The following is a 23,219-nucleotide window of genomic DNA, read 5'->3' on the forward strand; positions in this document are numbered from 1 at the left end:
CGACATTAATGCCGTTCACATCCGATGCTCGTTCGATACTCGACCGGAGGTTTATTACTGCGGAGCACAGCGTGTCACGCCCATCAGAAATATACTCGACGATTGCGTTAATCATGATCTCTGAGACCGGCTAGCTTCCCGCCCTTCCGCCGCTTTATTCAGATTTATGGGGTATCGGTTATCCCCCTATTTTCATCCCCTACCGCGCAACGGTCATTCGGCCAATTTATTCCGGTTATGCCACATCCTGCATCGGGTCCAGGCCCTTATTTCGGCGTTTGGGTTAAATCAGCTTCACGGGAATAATAAATATTCACCCTGGCCGGGCACAAGGTACACTTATTTTCCGCGCCTAATTGGACATAGGCAAATTTTAATCTCGAAATTCGATTTTCATTCAATGTGAAAATTCGTCGGCCTTGTGGTTTTCCGTTGGAATGATCTCGTCGTTCGAAGCACTATTTCAGAGAATCTTGCGCACCCGACTACGAAACGTGAAATCGTGTGAATTTTTATCGAAAGATTTGACGTACGAATAATTAAACCTTCCTTAAAACAAAATTAAAAAAAAAACTGTATTCGCTACTATATGAAGTATTAAAAGTTTCGAAGGTAAATTTTTTAAATTAGCCACCAAAACGTAGCTGGAAAGTGCCCAACAACATCCGCCGAAGGCACGGCAGCGACGCCACGCGTGGGTATAATAAATAATAATGGTTTCGGGTTCTCTAACGTATCTCCAAATTGTTGTAGGCATACCTAATGGTAAATCAATAATATTCGTCGCTCGGTTCGATCATGAATACTAAATTTCCATTGCGCCAAAGTGACTTCTAACCTCCGGGTAACGTATGGACGGCAATAACATGTAACGGTTCATACGTGATAAGAAAAACTGTGGACAGTGTGATTTCCGTAAAGAAAAAAGTATACTTTTCCAATTCCTCATTGATTTTTCCTCCGTCCGCCCACTTCGAACTCCAGTTTGCGGTGTTTCCAATCTCTGATCGACATAATCTATAAGTCTCACTTGAATATCTGACTCAAGTCTTGAATGAAATATAATTATATCATTTTTTATTTCCGATTCGGGGCCATAAAAAGATAAGAACGATCCTAGGGCATTCTTCGCAGGGATGCTAGTTTCGGTAGGATTCGCAGTAGGATTCAGCTAATCCATCCAAAATGCCATAGCTGTCCCCGGGGTAGGTTCTCCCTATTAAGAAGCGGCCTGGTAGCGTCGGGCTATTCTCGTCACACCCTCCGGTAACCCGGTAGAATCCGGGGCGTGATATCCCTTGGTCGCAATTAAACCGCTGCATAATACAGAGACAGTGGTACTCGAGGTACTCGGAACATTTTACATGAATGTTACATATTGCGCCGGAGTGAGAACTAATCGCGCCTATGACGCGATCGTAATTCACCCGTCGCGTATTTCAGCAGGTGTATTCCTTTTCCACTCCAGGATACGTGCGTGGAATTTAGCCGCAGGATGCCTGCTACAACGTAGTATGGCTGATTAGAATTTCCTGGTTTCCGCTTTCGAGCGAACGACGCTGTCGTCACGTTCTCTGCACTCGAAACGGGATGAACCGCTTGGCACCCTGATGCACCTAAAATTGTGTTTCGTAATTAAGTTTTGCCAGCCGATGAGCAAGGGGGATACAAACTCTCGAACGCCATAAACACAAGTGAAATCGTCGCTCGCTGACTCTATGTCAATCAAAATTAGGCACTACCGATGGATTTCACGGTAAATGCAGAGACGGGGTTGGACGAATCTGACATGTCCAAATCGCGGTGCCGATTCGATGACGCTGTTTGATGATGCGTGGAATGGAATTTACGGTCAGATCAAAAAGAATTGTTGCAGCAAACAAGTAACGAAACAACCGCTCAAAAACTGTGCAGAAGCTTAAATCTACAATTACGTCATCTGGTTAAAAAATTATATCACAGAATACGAGGATATCACGTTACTGTACCATTGTTTCACCTAAAAAAAGGTGATAAGCAATAGCTCCTCTTACTCGTAAATAAATTCTCCACTAAACATCTGACAATGAATCGGATATTTATCCAAACAACAATTTACTTATTATTACCTAAGTCATAAGTTTATTACCTCTAAATTATAACGTTTTACGTGTCGGGTTTTTTGTGCCAATTGAGTAGCTGAGAAAAAAGAACAATTTCAAAATATTTGAAGGGAATTTATTTGGGAATAAATTGAGCGATTATTTAAATTGAATTCTTATAGACTGTTCGCATTGTTTAAGAAGAAAAACATATCGGAATAACGTGATTTCTCTGACATTAATTATAAACGAGGTAGTTAAAGGTGAAATTGCGTATTTTAACATTTTTATGGATCGTGAGAATTTTTGAAATAATCTTTTACACGGGCGAAGGTCTCATAATTCTTAAAGTGGTTTTCAAGAAATATCATCGTATCAGTTAAATGCTAGGATGTGTCGGAATTTTCTGAATATTCCAAGCGGACTCAACCAATATTCAAACTTCAACACTTTTGATTTTGTTTAAAAAATTTTATGCCATTGTGCCAACTGCAAAACAGCACCTTTAATTTTCCCAGGTTTTCTTTCAGTACAATCGTTTTATTTATGGGTTTTGAAAACCAACATGCCTGGCCGTAATTTAAAAATCTGCGAAAAAATCTCAAATATTCGGTGTTACATATGAAAATGTTCGCGCAAACACCCATAGTAAATTGACTCTTACTTCTGATTTTTTTTTTTTTTTTTTTAATCTTTCTTCCAAAAAAAAATCGAAAAAACAGTAAAGGAAATTTTTGAGTACTTTGAGGGATTTTTAAATTACCGTCAAAGACATGTTGGTTTTAAATAATCATGAGTAAAACAACTGTATTAAAAAAAATTTCAAAAAGTAAGGGTATTATTTTGGAGTTGTGACAATCGTACACAAATTTTTGAATAAAATCAGAAATGGTTAGGAACCGACGTTGCTTGCGTTGGCGTAGAATTCCCCATATATATATATATATATATATATATATTTAAAATAACGGTGTTCAATTTACGCTCGTGGAAAATTATATTTATAATAGACATAGAATTGTGTTGATTTTGCACACTTCAGTTCCTATTGATTTTTTATTTTTTTGTCTTCTTTTAAACCCATGTTTACTTACCGGAATGGCAGGTGAAAATATTCCCGCATATCGGAAGTTTCCTCGGGCGTGGTTATTTTCTGTGCGACAGTAATGAGATCAGTGTAGGGCCAGCACGCAGACACACCTGCAGCAGCTGGGGCTTCAACTAGAGCACGCGCGCTCCAAACTCCCCTCTGCTTTCCTGCGCTTCGGATAATCTTGTTACTAATAATACCCTGTTAATCTGAGCGAGACTCTCTATAAACAAGCAAACCCACCACCGGTCAGGCGTTCCAGGGGTGCTCGATCGCTGCCCTAGCTCCCGTAAGAAAATATATGACGATGCTTTTTTAATATCCCAGTAATCTCGATTCGTCGAAAGCTACCCTTATTTTTCATTCCTATTCCGTTGCTTGGCCCAACGTACATAGGCTGACTGCACGGGCTTGGCTATGGATAAGGCATCCCAGCCCAGCTCAGCACTTTCCAATTAACAATTTCATTCCTGATTATACCTTATACCCTGGCTTATTTGGACATCGTGAATTATTATCTAAACATTTGCCTCATTTGGATGGATTTATGCTGTATATTCTTTTCTTGCGAACACAGTCATCAATGCACGTGTGTCGAATGGAGTCTCTTTCCAATAAACTGCCAAATCTTGATTCTTCGATAGCAGAAGTCTCGATTCTTCGTTTGGATTGACCGATGAATAGTTAATAAAGAGACAGGATTAGGGCTATCGTAAATTCTACATTTACGACGCGCACATTCGCGGAACGGTGTCTCGAAATCGTCTTGATTTATTTCATGAGTTCGAGCTGATAGAACACGATATCTGGCACCCGTTAGGCGTGTATTTTTGCAGCAATTTTTTTCACCGCTTGGGAATCCCCTTAATCAGGTGTTAGCTGTAGTTCTGATATTGATTTATGTCCGGAGGTGGTAAGGTGTACAGAAAATACCCTAGTGTCTCTACCATCGGGATCAATGTGAGTAATCCAATATTCGAATTACCTGAAAACAAGCTGGCAGGAAAGAAATACGAAAAAATAAAATAAACAATCAAACGAATGAAAAAACCGAAGGCGAAATCAATGCGGAAACAGGTTTCTTTGAGTCATCGGATTCCCTGAAGGATAATTTGGGGAAAATAGCTATCAACGTTCGATTTGCAAGGGGGAATTAAAATGCCCGTCGTCGACCTTTTAGGTGATTAGAAAAAGAGCGGACTGTGGTACTTTGGCGTAATTGGCGTATCAGGCTCTTTCACAAGTCGATTAGCCTTCCTTAAGGTTGCAAACCGGTGATCTGAGGGTCGGCATTAGCGTCTCGAAACGAGCCGAAACATTGACACTGCGAATTATGCCGGTATCGGTAAAATTGTGTCCCTGCAGAGGATTCCAAGTGGATTGGAAAATTGAGGATATAATATCCGATTACCGCAGGACAGAAACGAATGGAGGCTATTCAAGGTTCGTGTGAATCGATTCGAAAGTAATCCTGTCGAAATTGCTACACCTCACCCTCTTTACCTGAAATCAGCCGAATGCTACAACGGCGGTGAATTTTATTGCCTGTCTTGCGGTCGCGAAGCAAGCCTGAATATGCTGCGGAAATGAGGAACGAGGGTCAATTGTGCGCGGTATCGTCGATGATTAGGTCAGAGTTATTCTTTCTCAATATTATAGGATCGAGCGAAAATCTTCGGACTCGCGTTATATTTGCGAATAAATTTGAAATATCCAAAACTTTCCGCGAAAATCTGTTACCCGTATATAAACCTGCCGCCATCAAATGGTTTCCCGGCTTTATCGCCTCGGAACAATCCTATTTTCCGGAGATTTTATTTTTCAACCACTTCACTCATCGCCATTTTATTTCATCCCGTTCTCCGGGGGATTATGAAATTTTCGCCCCGCTGAACACCAGCCCCAGCTTCTATATATCCGGTTTCCATCACCTGCGGTATAAACCGTTTGTGCAAATGCGTATTTGCAGTACACTGCGCTTGTGCACCGATTAATATATTACACGCGAAACAAGCAAAATCGCCTTAGAAACTTCGGAATGTCATTTGTATAATGTATAATTGATGATTGAATTTATTACGTCTTCGTTAATCACCGTGAATCGACATCTCACATGTCTTCAAAAAAATGAAATAACTGCGATACTATCAATGACGCACCTTCGCACCATCTCGCTCTGAAAATACGATGTAATGGTTTGACGATGCTGAGCTTTGGTTTACCGTGCAGCCGACAGTAGCCATTTTGATTAGACGTTGCAGGAAAATAAATTACACCCATTCCCACCCGTAAACAGTTCGCGTAAGGTGCGGGTAGGTATACATATAAGACACATGCGCTACAGGAGTTAAAGTGCAGCGGTGCAATCTCGGTTTATCATTCCGACTGGAAGAGTTACAACGAGTAGATTAGCTTCCATCGGTCTCAGCGCCGCCCTTCTGCCTCTGTAGTGTCTTACCGTATTTCCCTAGCTCTCTCTCTCTCTCTCTAGTAGTTACCGTGACACGAAGAAACTTATGCCCTTATACCTACGTACATACCTCACCGCCTGCACCATCACCCGGCATGCCATTTGTCCAGCCTTATTTATGGTTCACCTTAGGAACTTTCTGATGCGTGAAACATGCCGCATAAAATATGACGGGATTGGAGAATGCCGAGCACCTTGTCGCAGCATAGTTACTTCCATTTATGAACTGCTGGCTGGGATATTATCACGGAGGAAGAGGTACGTTTTCCACACCGGTTGTAAAGTGTCTCATTGTCAGTGGCAAACAGAAAAAAAAAATTAGTTTTTCGCGGAGACGAAGCAGGTGAATTCGTGGCGCCGATTAATTTGGATCGTCGATCGCTCGTAACCGATAATTTCTGGGGCCAATGAAAAATAGGGGATCTCTTACTCAGAATTAGTTTTCCAACTTGAAAAATTGTGCTCTTCTGTGGGCTAATATCAATTCGGAGGAATGGCTGAAAGAGAGAACGAGGGAATGAAACTGGTTGAGCAACCCGCCACGTTCTACGCAGAATGCTGAGCTGAAAAGTCTGACCTTTGGCATGGCTTCTGCAACAGAATCCGCAAGCATTATTTCCCAACTAATGGCAATGTTACCACTAGAACATCTCTCACTCGATTTTGCACAATCTCTTCATTTGTTACCTGCCTTTTATCGCAAGATCAGATTTTTGAAATTTGTTAATGTTAAAATAAAAAATTGGAGCTGAAACTACTGTGAAATATATTGATATTACGATGCAAAATTTTGTGCTAAACGAAAAACAGAAATTATTCATATGTTGAAATAAATTTGGTTGAACATTAGTTTATGTCTGATACGATAATCACAATGAAAAGCTGGATCAACATTTTTTTATTTTTCGATCATATTTGAAAATTTATGTAGGATTAGGAGATGAGGGATATTTTTTACCGAGAGTGATATTAAACCTAGCCCAGCTGTAATGTGCTAGTTCAGACGCGACTTTTCGATTCGGTTGGAGTATTAAGGCGCTGGTAATCGCATCACAATTACGACAGCCGTTATGGAGCATAAAGTAGTATTTTTCCCCCAAGCTTCTTCTCGGGGTCGGTCATAAATGTTACGTTGTATTAGACCCTTGAGCACCTTTCATCTTTATACGACACGGACGCGGATCATATGGAGAGAAAGAGCGAGAGAGAAGGGAGGAGAGAGCTAACCGGGTGGGCAGAAAAGGGGATGCCTTTTTTCACGGCGTAAAAGTAACCGAAAGTAACAGAAATGAAAATCAAAGAGAGCGGAATCGGATCATGAACTAGGAATTGCACTGCCCTGAAAACTACGAGTGAATAAGCGTACAAATCTTTTAGCAGTAATCTTTTGAAAGTAGAATCCCAGCGAGTCTGAAAATAAACTTGAATAAACTGAAACTAAACTGAAAAACTGTTATATACAAGTGTAGGTGTAGGTACGATTCAGCTCTGTAGGTACAATTTTTTGCTCAAGACCTCGATGAGGGATGAAACAAAAAAACTGTTTGAGAGTAAATTTTTGCGAAATTGGATACCGTAGCAGCGGGAAGCTGTTGGATGTAACGTGGAGAAGAGGGAAGGTTCATTAAAAGGTGAGGAACGTGACTGTTTCACCGGTTCTCCGTGGTATAAAATTAATTCCGCGGTTAGTTTAACGGCTATGTCACGAATAAAACAGAAAAAAGAAGAAAAAAAAACTCACTCGCGAAGCCTCAACTCCTGACAAAAAGCTATTCCTAAAAACAGGACAGCGATAAAATGAAATTCAACTAGGGGCTGCTGCTGCTGCTGCTACGGTGTTTCAAAGCCAGCCAGCCAGCCGACCAATCTAGCAGTCTTGTAATCCGGGGAAAGGGCGGGGGCAGGAATCGGTAAGGGGTGAAAAAGAGAGGGCGAGAAAGCTGGGGAGAAAGGTTTCTCCGAATTAGCGAAGAAACCACCCTAATAACATTACAAGCCCCCATTTTCCCCCTGTGTATTTCTGTTTCATCCCTTCCGTTCGCCGCCCTTTATGCCTCGCGAGTCTCAACTTTAACTATAAATTTTCTCTTATCTTCAGGCTGGGGGTGTGGCGCAAGGGCTGCGCCGGTTTCTGCGGGGAGCATTCTCTGCTTGCAGGACGTCAAAAATCCCTACGTGTGTTAAGAGTACATCGAAGCATATAGGTATAGATAAGTCGCGTATGCCGCCAACGACCATGACTACGAGCCTCAGACGATCACGTTCCACAAACTACTTTATTTCGTAAACCTCCCCCTCACCTCCCACGCTCAACTTTCCCCATTGTGTGCACCTCGCTCTTATTATAGGTACTTGGGCACACATCGTTATCAGTCGGGTCGTTTTTCACGCAGCTGAATATTTGCACGAATATACCGTTAACGAAAAATAAATTTTCTTTCCAAATAAATCGTCGCGTTCTGCAATGTATATGTTTATACTTGTTCACCTTCACTCTGGGTCATATTTGATTCTCCCAACAGTCGTCGTTTACTGGTCGACTGAAACGGTTTAACAAAATTGCTTAGACATGGAGAATAGGGTCATAACGATTCCACTACCATTGTTTCGACATCGTTTAAACTATTTTAACTATCATAAAAACTTTCTTTAAACCTTTTTAATATTTTGACTCATACACAGTGAATAAACATAGTTTTTTTTAACTACTAACTTTCATATCTTTTACACCTACACTTTTAACAATTGGAGAAGTCGACAACGTTCATTGTCATTCTATTTGAAGAACCTTCGCTCTCCAAATAGTATTTTATGATTCTGACCAGCGTCTTAATCCTCTTTCTTATAAAAGGTAAATTACTTTTTAAGCTCTATTACTTTTTAATCATATCAGATATTTGATATGTTCTTACTAACCTACAATAGACAATAACTTTCAATAGTATTACATCCGTAGTAATTTGTGTCTTACTGAAAATTTTTGTTCTTGACAGTCAAATAAAAAAAATTAATCGTTCCGAGGAGGGCCCATGTCCGGGCCGAAACGTTAACGAAAATATACGTTATACATTTCTATGACCGCTCACCAAGACTCACTAATATACTATCTACGAGGTCGAGAATTCTTACCCTTCACATTACTATTTACAATATATATACACGTGGCCAGTTACCTGTAAATAAGAGAAACGACAATTAAGGCCACTTATTCGTCTCTCTTTCACCGCTCTGTATATTGTTTAACTCTTCTCTCTATCTCTCCCTCTCTCTATCTCGACTCTGTTTACCTGTCCATTTCGTACTCGACCAGGCATCTAGCAGGTGTCATATAAGCGTGCGTGGAGATCATTAAGCGCGCTAAATTTAAAGAGAATATATTCCTCTTTACATTGTATACATTGCGGATTCAAGTGCGAAATATGTTTCAATGAAAATCAATCTCTGTTGTTTTCTCTCTTTAAGCATACGCGAGGACCGGCTCTTTACTCTCGCTATTCTTTGCTAGTGTCTGGAGAAAATTTACTAACCGAAAAATAGAAACGAGACCTTCATCAACGATCAAAAGTAAAACTTTATCCAAATTTTGCAAATCAATTTGGTATCACAAGTGGCCGTGTTTCACGAAACTTGTACGCAAGGTTCTATTTTTGCTCTTTTGATTAAAATTGACGATAAATGGACCTTTACATTGACTGAAAGGGAAACAATGTTTCTTTTGAGATTCAAAATCGTTATTTATAATCGATTACTATCGCGATAATTGTTCTATTTTTGATATCAGTCACTGTCCAAGAAAATTAGATTCAATGAATACGAAACGGGAAACTTGAAGTACCGTAATCGATGACTCCGAGTTGGATTTTTTCGAGGAAAAATTTATCGTACCTCTCGGCGAACTTCGCCGTCGTAACAAAGGTAAAAAACAACCGAAGCAAAGCTTTCTACGATGTACAGGTACAGAAATCCATTCGGCTGTATTCCACGTCCAAGTCGTAAAATCCGGCCACCGCGTTGCGTTCGGATATCGCGTCCTCTAGCTCCGTGTACGTTCAAGCACTAGATTTCGTACATACAACCGACTTTCCGTAGATGCACTCTCGTACACACCCGTACGTATCGCACTGCAGGCACTCGGATGTACGCAGTTACACTTTACAGAGAATTGAGCTGCACACCGAAGTTGTTGCAGCGCGCAGAGGTAGTTACAACGTTGTAGGTCGGTAGTGCAGGTAGTTTCTTTCGTTGATTAACCCCTTGTAATTTCTCCCTCGACGTTACGTTCACACAACGGTACTCCATGTGCGATCCTCCCCCACCCTCGACCGACAGAAACGTCGTCCTTCCTGATACCGTGCGTTTTTTAAATTTATTTATTTATTTATTTATATATTTTATTTTTACCCGTTTATCCTGGCGTGTCGCGTTGCAAGCTCGCGAGTAGCTGGTGTACAAAATTTACAATAAATCAAAATATAAAACGGAATCATAAGTCTAACTTTATATTATATACTCTAGTGGTAATTTTGATGAGAAAATATTTACTATAATACGCGGAAATTAGTTACTATAGAATACAAATACTTTTTCTCACGAGCACTATAAATTCGTGACCTATTAAAAATTCGATTCTCGTAGCTGATGTTCACTGTTTGAACATGAAAAACTACATTTTACGTAGTCAACTAACGGATCGCGCATTATAGGTTAGCATAAATGTTCATTTTTCAGTAAAATCAGTTACTTGAAATCATAAGTAGATAGCAGGTACACCATTAGTCGAATTTCAGCTCGTACAATAATTACTGTTATCTTCGGAAGACATCCCATTTCCGCTTGAGGGCAAAGTTTTTTTTTTTTTTTGCTTCTCAGTTGTAACCGAATCATGTAAAAAAGAACGATTTATTTTTTCAACTTTTCCTCACTGTCTAGTAAATAGACAATATTTTCTATATCAAATTTGATCCCGTAGGTTTCCAAATTCGACAAGAAATGAAATGTTTTGTTCAGAAAACAGTACCTTGTGAATTCAAATTAGATTGACGGTATACCTTCAAGACCTCACGAAACTAACTCCTTTTATCGAAAAATCTACTTGTGTATCATCCATGGAAAATTACGTAGAATTTGATTTTTCACGGTCAAGCAGCAGACATCAATAATGAATTTCCCAAAACCATCGGGATTTCGGATAGTCGAGAAAAAAAATCGACATTTACATTCTTCAACAATCAGTTTCCGTGACGTACCGGTTCCCTTAAGATCTCCTGCCGGATATGCTCCGAACGCTGTTACGTTTTAGCAGAAAGTTACACCCGGTATGCCATTAGGCTTGTCCGTCGTTTTCTGGACACCGTTAGTCGGCGCTCTGAAATTTCAAATAACGATAATGATTTCTCCCCCTCCCATACAATTATAAGAGAGGCAATATTCTAGCGACGTTGACTCGGTCGAGTTTTCCCGGATCAATTAACGAGAGGGAGAAGGGCAAGTGCATGTAGAGAGAGAGAGAGAGAGAGAGAGAGAAAGAATGAGGGAATCATTGCCGAACGAGCAGCAAATAGCGGACGTTGTACGAAAGCTCGCAGTGCCAAGTTTAAGCTTGAAAATTTTTGTAAGCGCGTACAAGCGGGTAAACGGTTAATATTTTCAGAGAAATACTGTTATTGCCGCTGTTGGTTAAATATACTTGCGCCACTGCTGTCGCGACGCTTAATATTTTCTGCAAACTTTTCAAACCCCGACAAACTAAGCTCCTTATACTAGATACCTTGGCGACGACGCGACGCCATATTTGTCTGCGCTGTGAAATGCTTCAAACGATTCTTTACACCTTCTTGGGCTTCTTCTCTTATTTATTCACGTATTTATCGCCGTTTCGCACCATCCAACCAACCAGCCAACCAACCCCTCCACCCCCAGCGATAAAGGGAAACGAGCCACCCGGCGAGCCGTGCGCCCAGAACACCCAAGGTCAGACTGTGCCGTGCGAAATTATTGCAGCTGGTGGGTTGGAAAAAAATTTCCTCTACACTTTCCACGGTTACGTAAATTTCAAAAGTAGCGGGAACAGCGATTTTTAAATCGAATGTTTTTCAACCTACAAAAAACTTACATCAAATTTCTTTTCTCCGGTATACATATTTTTCTCAGATTTATAACGTCGTCAAATAATTTTTACAGATATAATCCTATGAAGAAAAGTCCAAATTCCAAAGTACCAAATTCTGCGAAATCAGTCAAATTAAGAAAAAAAATATCTCGGAGTAACAGCAAAGCCGAGAAAAAATTCACCCATAACTCAATTGATTCGAATAATTTTATCCCGGATAATTGTTTCTGTGGCACAAGTGAACAAGCAGGCCAAGTGTAAAAATTACTAAAAAAATGTGCGTTTTCTTCAAATTTTTCGTCGTACAATATACATAAGGAAACAAGACTTATTTGTTCGCCGTATTTACGTACGAACTTTAATATTATGCGTTATAAAAGTCCCTAAGCTAAAGTTATTCCCAATTTTTTTATCGTTACGTACAAGTCCCGGTAGATTGCAACGCGTATAATTCGAAACCGGAAATCAATACCCCGTTGCTCTAAGTGGTGGTCGGTTTTCAGTTTGAGGGTAAAAATACCGCAACCCATTGTTTAAACGGCGCGGTGAGCAAGCTTTGGGATAAAACCCTGATCCGTAGTAAGTGTCGTTTTCGTGCACCTGCAGCAGGTACAGCGACCTAAACTGCACGTAAGCAGTTACCACAGAAAGGGGGAGGGGGTGTAATGTTCGTGTCCAGATGGCCACACCGCGGAAAAAACTCTAAACAGGGGGATGAAGAGAGCGTAACATTGCGGTTCAAGCTTGAGGAGGTGGGGAAACGCCGTTGAACGTGCTCAAAGCTTTCTCTGTGAGCTTTCCTCGCGAGTAACACCATCGCTAAGGGTCGTCATTTCCCGGCGTGGGGAGCAAACGGCGAAACGGGTCAAATATATTTTCGAAACGACTCCGGGCCTTCACCGCGCCAGTTTCCTTCACCGAGTGGTTTAAGTTTAATCGCATATTCACACTCGCCGTATGACCGGCTGCAGTCGCCGTACCTTCACGGTTTAGAATCGTTCTCAAGCTGTTCATTGGAGGGCCTTGGAGGCTGCACGCGGTTCTTGTCCCGAAACTTTTTTTTTTGGTTCAACCATCAGCAGTAATCACACAGCGTGATTACGTGGATATTGGTTTTCGGAAGGACAAAGTTGAATGATCACACAGTTAAGGGGTAAAAATTTTGAACTTTCACAGAGTTGGAAATTTAGTTGGTATAATTTGAAAACATTTAAAAAAATAAATCACAATGTTTAATGTCAAAATGTAGAAAGATCAGATGATAGAATCGTCGAGATGTGTCAAACCAAAATATAGGAACTGTCATAATTTTTACTCTCTATATTTTGGCTTTTCTATGTTTCGACTTTTCACGTTTTTAAATTCTATCAAACAGATTTTCAAGCCTTTGAAATCTCGATATTGTGACCCTTCTATTATGTACATCAATTCTTCTTTTAGACCTTCATCCATGTAGTAGAACAAATTTTTACCAGAATGCTCTGTTTTCATACTCGACTCAGTTTTCTGAAAAATGATTGTGAATCGTCCATTTCTGTACGTATGTACCAATGATCGATTGCTGTAATTATTGGTGAACCATAAGCCTCGGTTCAATAAGCCCGAACCTAATTAATTCATGTCACCAATTTTGACTGGCATCCTTGAAATTTTTTGTTGGTGTTAGATTGTACCTGAGAAATTGTTTACACGATTCCAGAGTATTGTCTAAAAACAATTTCCGCGAAAGAAGACTTTTTACTAACGTCAAGGTTTGGAGAACGAGCTTTGCAAGCGTAACACACTGTAGGGCAGTAACTATCCGAAAAATTGAAACATATGTTTCGTGTCCAGATCTAATGTCTATTATGGCAAGAACGAAGTATAAAGTAAAATGGCCAGTAAGTCGAGAGTTCTTAGTAACTTGCGTTTCGAGTTAAGCGAGAAAAAATGACAAAACTTGAAAACATTAGGACAATTCCAGGCGGGTATCTAAATGCGAATCTAATGAGAAGACTTTCTCAAATCACACCAAGAAACTTGTGCATATACGTGTTATACATAGGTGTGTTCTACAAATGCCCTGATAAGTATATTTCCCGTAGTAAGTTTGGAAAGGAAACCGGGAAAAAGATGAAAAACAGTTGAATTGGCAAAAACAAAACTGTGCCTTATCGCTGTAATATGATAGCAAAGGAATTTTCGCGATTCCTGCAAGCCCTGCCATTATCTTTTTGTTTTCTTTTTCTATTTCTTTGCCTTAATCCTTCCGTCATCTTCTCATACCCGATAGCCAAAATCGCGCTACGTTTCGCTTATGCATCGGTGGCTCTTATTCTCTCGGTTCAAGTAGCAGCCTAATGTCGATTACGAACTGCACCGTCAAAGCGTACTTACCTATGTGCATATCGATTATCCAGCCGACCTTTATAACCGATATGGATTTATCCCCCGCTCCGTTCAACCACGCTTACAATCGTTAATATAAACGCAGCGCGTCAACTTGTGAATTTTTAACAATAACACCCCCGTCAATTACTCTGACGCTTCAGCTCATTTGCCGGAAAAATTATGTTCCAACGCGTTTTGAAAGTTATATCGACCCGCAAGAATGTTTGAAAAATTTGACAACGACAATCCGGGTGTGCGTTTTTTATCAAAATTTTCGCAGTTCACGTTTCTTAAAATCGCATCCTGCAGATCTTTGAGATAACTATGCAATTTTACTACTGTAGAGTGAAAATTTTGATCGGTAATATGCATTTTGTAGATGGGCAATCTGCTACGCTGAATAACATTGTTAATTAAACATCACTGCACACGCGTTGTTAAATGCACGTTATTATATTACCAAATTTGAATAATTACTGCGGGTGAGCGTGACTGCATTCTAATTGTGAACAGCATTTACTCTAAATCGTACGTATTCGGTATATGATAATTACACACCAGTCGTTAATTATTTAATGAAAAAATATTCATAGTCTTTTTACCGGAGTGATGGTGAATATTCTTTCTCGAATATTCTTTACATCCCGGCCTCAGCTGTTTTCTCACAAATTTCATAATCGATCTTTTTTCCACATTGAACACTTTCGGTTGCAGCATTTTTGAGATTTATAGGTGTACATAAAAAGTATAAATCAGATATCTTATATCCTTTTTTTGAGGAGCTAATTTTTCTTCGAATATACATCGTCATTTATTGTAGGTGAGGAAAAAGGATAATGTCTGTTTGATAAGGGCTATAAACTGGGTGAAAAATAAGGCAATTATATAATGCGCGATTAGATATTTATCGAAATGAATTAGGGGTGGTCTAATCGTAATAAAATGTTGGCTCGTGTAAACTGATGCTGTTTGAGAAAAATAAAAATTCACTAATTATCAAACTTCCTGTGGGTCGCATTATCTCGTCCAGCTGTCGCATTTTGACCGAGTGGTTATTAAATTCGTTAACATAAAAAAATAAAACGAGAATCCAATAACACCACACTTGCTTCCTGCCTCTGGTTGTGCATTAAGCATAGCGTGGCTCGAGCCGTGCCCGATACCAGAAGCAGATAAGAAATTTAATTTGGTTTAAAATGAACGAGAGTGCGATTCTGAGTTTTTCGTGATTGCCTTTTTGTGATCGCTGAGAAAAATCTTTCCTTTCTCACGTCATCGTTTCACTCGAGTTTCGTGCGAGATTATATGCATTTCATTCAGATTTCGGTGTTCGGATACCGCACTCTTTTCACTGACTCAAAGTGATCCGTCATGCGCCATTTTGCCTGCGTTTCTAAAGCCGACGTAATTTTTTCTGCACATGCATACAATGACGTGTGGCTGAATACGTAAGAATAGGTAATCGCGAAATACTTAGTAAATTATCGTAAAATCGGTGAGTGGTCCAAAAACGTACACCTGGACTTCTTACAGCTCATGAAAACTAAATTGTACTTCATACGATAAACCTGTGATGATTGAAAGTGAATAATAAGTCAATATTTATTACAAATTTCTTAGGTTCTCAAAGTCTGTTCGACATTTCCATAAAAATGCACTCATGATGTTCTTTGAAATCGAACATATATTCAGGACGGGTGAACCTTTTTACAGAAATTACGGTTTCGATATGTCGATTACATATACGAGTACATAGCTGATGCAGTTAAGATGAGGTACATATAAAATTTCAGAATTGAAAATCGTCAGTCTATCCCAAAGCAAAATACAAATGCTTTCCGCTGACTATGTATATAAATTGGAGTATTTAAAAAAAAAAATTTTGGATTTTTCTTAACGCTACCCGATAAAATTCCTGTTTGGGACCTCAAAAATAACCTCTTAAAATTTGAGCCACGTAGCTTATGCGTAAGAACTGCCGCAATTGATTTTTCGTTTTTTTTTTTTTTTCACTTTTTCCTAAAAATCTCCCAAAATATAACATATATGACAAAAAGTCTGAGATCTTTTTTATGAAATTCAATTTACCGTGAAAAAACTCTCTTGTGATTTTTTCATATACTACGTATTTATCAAGATATCTACAAGATGCAAAATTACAACTTCAAATATTGACTTTTCTTTTCTGAAAAAAGTGAAAAAAAAAACGAAAAATCAATTGCGGCAGTTCTTACGCATAAGCTACGTGGCTCAAATTTTAAGAGGTTATTTTTTAGGTCTCATACAGGCATTTTATCGGGTAGCGTTAAGAAGAATCCAAAAATTTTTAATTTTTTTTTTAAACACTCTAATATACATATATAGTCTGGCAAAAAATGATTACGATCCGAAAACCTGACTTCTCGTACAGGCAATCCGTGGCGAATCCTTTCCTTCCAGTGACGGCGCGTGATTCCGTCAGCGTCGATCCTCTTTTTTTTTTTTGTACATTTCCCTTGATCCCCTGGCTGTTGGAGGACGTCGATAAGATAACATGATACATCGCGTGTCCGAGTGGCGCTATTAATTATGTAAAAATACTCGGTGGCTGATGTGCATGCGGTGGCTACTTGTTAATTAAGGTAGCGCGGCAAGAAAGGGCTCATTCAGGGATATAATGAGTAACAACGTCAGGCCGGCGGTGAGCCAGCCGTATTTAGAGTGATAGGCTACCTCTGGGCTCGGGTTTTAGGTGGGTGGACATTGGTCAGTGAGCAATGGACAGTTCTCTCCCCGGTGACGGATGACCCGAGGGTTTCGAATCGTTGTGTGTGTGCGCATACGCGTGTTACCAGCAATTCAAATTACTGGGTACCATTTGTTTTACGGTTATTTTCATCCTTCAGCTCCATAAGGCAATAAAGGAACAATAATTCCACGTTATTCTCTCGTGCTTGTTCTTCGGAACAAAGTTAAGGTATTCCTTGCACGAACGCGAATGTTTTACAACTTATTGATTTTTGTCTGCCATAAAGTACCTGCAAATATATGTCATTGAACTAGAAAAATTCCTAACCAAGTTACCGAATATTTATCCAAAAGTGACTACTTCAACAATCGATAAATTTATACGGTTCTTTACGGAGATGACATGCTGGCTACATTTCTGTCTAATAATTTATATACCGAATAATTCTAAATGTCTGATAAAAATTGCCCTACGCGTGTAAAAATTTCAGAGGATCTCTAACGACGATAGGAACAGGGGGACACAGAATGTTTAAGAAAACTGTAGTGATAAAACTTGGAAAAATTTCACAAACCGAAGAATTTTCGTAACCGCGACTTTTCAGGGGTTACGTTCGGCAACAGAATTCACGAGAAATTTTAGATTCCAGCTTGTCGTTAGGTGTAATAATTAATTATAACTCATTTTTATTAAGAGTCAGTCCTATTTTTTGAGTGATTGAGAAGGGGGCCAGTTATGCCCCCACGCAAGGAACACCTCAAGGATCGCGACACGCGCGATAATGCCTCTCGAATTTCCGCTGCAGGATACACCGTGCAAGACAACTTGGATAGCGATATCCTGTCGACCTGGTTGCGTTAGTGGACGCGGAAATGGCAGTTTAATGCGCTAATGGAACTTCCAGGAAGACAAAGTACCCCTTTTCCTCCCTTGTCCCTGTTCCTCGATGCCGCTACCAGCTACTGTAAAGTGATAAACTTTAACGAGGCATGCAGGCAGTATGCTTTGCGCAATTGGCAGATGATAAGAGAGGTCGACTTTACCTCGGTGTTTCTACGGCCCGTGCCTTTCCTCAATTATAGAAAACGTCGGACGAGGAATGACGCACTTATTTTTTACTCCGTCGCTGCGGCGAAAGGAACACTGAATATTAATTATACGGGGAAACACCGTAATTACCGGTATCAAAGTACACGACTGTGCATCGCGTATCAATTTATTGCGGTATATGCACGTATACGTGTATAACGAGCAGCGAGCGTATTGCCGTAAATAAATACCGACAGCGAATGAATAACAAGTATTCAACGATAAACACGACGTTGACGGTGAAATGGCTTTGCGGCTTTATCGGCCATAATAATCACATAGTAGAACCCAATAGCGAGCCAGGTACGGCGGCTTGTTTGCACCAACCTACATGTGACAATTATATATTTACCGCATTAGCATTTTAAAGGCACGTTCGTGAGCGTAGAATCGCTTTATGATCAATATATAATTAGTAATTTCTTCCGTTATACTCAAACGTAAGGAAAACATTGATGCGCTAGTTCGAAATCAATTTAAATTCATTCCATTGTTGAGGGAAAAAATAGCGTTACTACTTATTTATCCGTTTATATCATTTTTCGGCACTTAAACGACGATCGATTCTTTTTATAACTTTCATTTCCTCTTTGAACGCAATTACATGTGTAAAAACACAAATCGAACCAAACGTGTCTTTGAATTCTTCTCGTTTAAATCGACATGGATATTCGATATTTCTACCGCGCAACGTCAATTGCCGACAACTTCAGCTGATTGTGAAGTGCATCTAGTAGTAACGGCGCGGTAGCGTCAGACACGTCTCTGCTAGGCGTCCGACGGTAGTGTTGAGCTTACCGGCTCTGCGTGTGAAAATATACGTGAGGTGCACACACTGGTTATTAATAAATTTCATCGTGAGACCACGTTGTACAACTTAGTGTTTATAATTAACAGATATTTCACTATTTACATAAGCGCTGTGGGCTCTTAATGTTTCGATGTCAATGAGTATCTAAAATTTCATGGAAAATGTACAAGGTACGTAATTCCTTGATATGTTTGCTATGGATAATTGATGTCGACCTGATACTAATTTCGGTCTAACTGGCTCTAGATTTTTCAAATATGTAAGTGGCATGCAAGCCCTGTTTACGGACACGAAGAGGCGAGAGAGAGGGTAATTTTGACTCTTATCGGCATTTTTCTGGAGGAGAGACACTTGTCGCCTTCGCACAAAGAATCTTCAATTTTCGTTCCTGTATTTTCCAGCTAGCTTAACGAAGAGCGCAGAGTCTTCTTTCTCTAAACATCGTAAATCTACGATATATGGTTCTCTGCTCATTCTCAAGTCACTCGCTGCTTTTACCAGCCAGCCGTGAATAACTGAAGCCCTTAAGGGATCGTCTCAGTGTGACACTCCGAAAAATCACTGATTTTCGCGAATTTTTTTTTTAATGTTCACATAAACTAATCGGTCCGGTTTTTTTTTCATAAATAAATACGTTTATGAAGAATACAAAATGATTTTTTTAAAGTTTATTTATTGAGTGCATCATTGTTGTATAAATTGTTGTAATTTCACGTGAAAAAAAAAGGTGCTGCACGGTTTCCACGATGACGGCCGCAATTTTGATCTGAAAAAAAAATTTCAAAAAGATTATTGATCTGTAGGAAAGTCGCTATCGCGCTATGGAGGGTTTTTTTTTTTTTTTCAAATTTGACAAAATGGCGGCGGTTTGAACAAAAAGTGTCGAATGTGGCCCTTTTTTTCGACAGTTTTTCGTAAAAAAAATAGGAAGTTTTCAAAAAAAAAAAAAAAAAGCTTCCATAGCGCGATAAAGAATGACGTTTAAAATGTTCTCCCGAAATTGGAACTAGATATCTTTAAAACTCTTCCTTTGAGAGTGGAAACCGTTTTGAAAAACACCATTCTGAGAAAAACGCGTTTAAAGATTGAAGTTGGAAAAGTTTATATAAATCGTTTACTTACGATCAATCGGCGATGCCAGGTCTTGATTTTTTTCTTGGGGGTTTCTCTCGTACGTCTATCCGTGGTGGATGTCAAAAACGAACTGAAATGCTTGGACAGTTTATTCTGCAAGGTTATAGAACCTAAGCACCTTAGTACTCGCGCAGGTAGAAAACCCGTTCCCTTTCTACAAGAAACGCTGTAGCGACCGTAATAATTTGAATTTCGATTTAAAAATTTGAGAGAATGTTTAGAACAGTGTATACTATACGATAATGCAAAAAAAAACAAAACAATTTTTTGAAAATTTCACACTGAGACGATCCCTTAAGCCCTTCAAGGCGCCAGTGGGTCCGAACAAGTAGTAAAAGTCCACGGAGTCGGACAATCGATTATTATTAATCTCGAGTGTTAGTACAGGCATGTATGTATGTATAGCAGTGCGCAACTCTCGTGAGCAGAATTTTAAATTCATGTACTGAGTATCCGTGCAGAGATCTAAAGCTGTGTTGAAGTTTGGTAGAATAAAAAAAAAAAAAAAGAAATAAATAAAATTGAGAAAATAAGGGACGCGGAATTTGCGAATCGATTATTCATCGTAAGTGTATAAACTGTGTAATTTTTGAAAAACAGCATATCGTGTCAGTTGTTCAGTCGGTTGTCTATCTTTCCTCTTCTACCAGACTCACCAATCTCTTCTAATGGACACAAGCATATACTATTTAAACCACTTCACAACTAACGTGCACTGTAAATTTGTCCTCTAAACGTCGCATCTCAAATTGAACCACTACACGACTTGATACGAAAAACTCGCGAGTATGCGTGATTCGTCTAGGACTGGGCAGGATAAAAAATTTTGAACAAGTCAACTCGAATCCGTTTCAAACAAAGCGCCGTCACAGACATTGAAAAAATAATAGAAAAACGTGTCCGATCTTGATATAAATTCATCGCGATTATTTACATGTATTTCATACAAATATACAGGTATTTGTTTTCTGAAAAAAACTGGTAGGTAAACCACACGCTAAAGAAACACGTTGCAAAAGCTACCCTCTACTTTATGTATCTAAAAATTTAATAACACCCGCGGTTTCATCAAAATATGTAAACGTCGTATAACATTCACGACGGGCCCTTCTACGCCTATTTAAAGCTCAGTGTCGTTACGTGCACGAGAGACCTTGTACCACTGACTCGGGTCAGAGTTAAAAGCAAGCCTTGTGCAATCCTATTTTAGCATTGATCGAACCTCGAAAGCTAGTACTGTTCTGGAAAATGTTTCAACGAACAGCGTCTCGAGCAGAATTGGATGAGAAAAACGAACCGGCAAAATTCAAATCAAACGCACTGAACGTCTCGCAAGTTTTCCTCTTTAGAAAATCATCGAAAGTATATTTTAAGCCAGTGATCGATTTTCAACGAATTAAATACGCGTCTAAAGCCACGCTAGAAGGAATTATGAACACGAGTGCAACGAAACATGTTTCCGGTTCAACCATCCGCGGTCACTTGGGGTCGATACGACCTAACGTATTTCTTGTGGGACAAAAAATAACAGTGACCACGAAGGGTTAAACAAGACAAACTCTTCATCAAGCGCCAAATACAGAGTCACCATCGACTAAAAATTGCGCGATCAGCGCCCGGATCGAAACGACACGAGTCAGAAAGACGGCTGTTCGGCCGAATCGAGACTGTCTCAAGGACCGAGTGATACGGAGGTCGCAAGGTCCGTGATTAGTATAGATTATAGATTATTGACGAGTGGAGGTAGCTGCGGAAGTCGGTGAGGTCAGGCGTAGGCGGCTCAAGGTCCTGGAAGACAAACCCACGCCACAAAGCTCCCTAAGTCGTCGAGTTCCTGCGAAGTATTTAAGGGGAGGAACCGACGTTAGCAGGCCGAAAAGTAAGTAGTTTTCGGAAATTTTTTGGATAGAGAAGAATTGAATGGTTATTCTTTGAACTCTAAGGATCTTTTATTACCAGTTTAAACAAGATCTGGCAGTTTTTTCAAGTCATTTGATTCGTAATTGATCAAGTTATTTAGCTACGTCCCGCAGCAGGTCCTCATTCGCGTTGGCAATTTCCGTGCATTGTGGAAGTCATAATTTCGATCTCAGAACAACAAAACTGAAATCGTTTCATTCTTTAGATTATTTTTCTACATTTGTCCGTTATAATCGAAAATTTGATACTTTACGCGAGTTTTAAAAAGAATGTGGTATTTTTCACAGTTTTTTATAAATGAAAAGGGGTACTTTGAACAATCCGATTATCTTAAGAGTATAGATTCGCATTCTGTGTGATTAAATAAGGTAAACGTACACCAAGTTTAAAAATGATCGATCAATAATTTGTCGAGTCATGACTTACGCAAGTTCAAAAAAACCTTCTTTCGAGAAAAACGCTCAAACCGAGGTAATTTTTCGGAACCACGTGATTCGAGTATGTGTGCGCATATTACATCCCTCCATGAACCGTGCCGAGGCTAGGCTCCTCTGATTCTTGTTAAAGGTCAGAGGTTGCCAATTAGCAGTGCGAAAAAGCTGCAAGTATCTCCCCGCACGCCAAACACTTGGCGAGGTCGTGAACGTCCGTCCTGGTGGTAGAAATTCTAATTATTTCAAACGGAAAATATATCGGCAGTACAGTCTGGGCAAAAAATTAATTGAACACAAATTATACAGGATGAAAATCGGTAGTGTATCATAACTTTCTAGGCAGATTCACCATTTGTGGCCACCCTCATAAAAATCTGTATTTATTAATATGACTTTCAATCTGTTTAATTACTCAATTTGTGACTTACAAAGTCTGACTTCCAATGGCCACGGAACTTTTTACTACTTTATCCCTGTACCATTTGCGATTACCCCTAATGAATATGCCCGAATCTGGGTCAAAGAATGGTCACAACGGCGAACGGTACCGTAAAGAAGCATCTCTCCTACTGCAAGAAAATTTGGTTCACGTTATTCACTGGCGAGGGAACGATTCTGCGCCACACGACTACGTCATAAAGATATTCGTACAGTCATCGCTGTTTCGTATCTACTGTTTGTTTGCACTCTTCTGTTTTGCCACTTTAATTTGGCCAGACTTTACGAAGCGAGGTATATCGGCCGCTCTGCGTGCAAAACGGACCTTGGCTTGCAGAGCGGCTGCTAATGTGGCCAGAGGTTGGTTGGCCAGAAACTAGTGACGCACGGTGACGATGTGGAGAGGGGACGAGAACGGGAACGCAGACGGAGACGGCCGATCCGCGGAGGCTAGACGACCCGGCGCCATTCATACTTGGCGCCGCACGCAACCCTTAAACGCTATTTCTCGTCTAGCGGTGTGTTCGTGTAACGTGTCTCTGTGC

General features: G+C 39.9%; 1 protein-coding gene and 2 long non-coding RNA genes across 11 annotated transcripts in view; 1 reads left to right on the forward strand and 2 right to left on the reverse strand.

Annotated features, from left to right (window-relative positions):
• The window catches only part of LOC124222247 (protein Fe65 homolog), a 201,529-nt gene that overhangs the window by 111,969 nt on the left and 66,341 nt on the right, over positions 1-23,219 (forward strand). The window contains exon 1 of one of the 9 annotated variants that reach the window (XM_069137527.1): positions 7,803-7,845. The exons of 6 other annotated variants lie outside the window; for them this stretch is intronic. Coding sequence is in view for 1 of the 3 variants with exons in the window: in XM_069137525.1 (XP_068993626.1) it covers positions 18,903-18,918 (16 nt within the window). In the remaining 2 variants the exon portion in view is untranslated. Of the gene's footprint in view, positions 1-7,802; positions 7,846-18,358; positions 18,919-21,632; positions 21,762-23,219 lie in introns of those variants that run through there. 2 more of the 9 variants (XM_069137525.1, XM_069137526.1) reach the window with 2 other exon arrangements.
• LOC138191203 (uncharacterized) lies at positions 19,416-20,119 on the reverse strand. Its single transcript, XR_011177547.1, has 2 exons — positions 19,871-20,119; positions 19,416-19,514 (listed from the first exon to the last, which is right to left on the reverse strand). It is a non-coding gene; the product is annotated as an uncharacterized lncRNA (long non-coding RNA).
• LOC124222255 (uncharacterized) lies at positions 21,831-22,991 on the reverse strand. Its single transcript, XR_006883984.2, has 3 exons — positions 22,665-22,991; positions 22,229-22,454; positions 21,831-21,985 (listed from the first exon to the last, which is right to left on the reverse strand). It is a non-coding gene; the product is annotated as an uncharacterized lncRNA (long non-coding RNA).

The sequence above is a fragment of the Neodiprion pinetum genome, chromosome 6, assembly GCF_021155775.2.
Source record: "Neodiprion pinetum isolate iyNeoPine1 chromosome 6, iyNeoPine1.2, whole genome shotgun sequence".
Classification (NCBI taxonomy): Eukaryota; Metazoa; Arthropoda; class Insecta; order Hymenoptera; family Diprionidae; genus Neodiprion; species Neodiprion pinetum.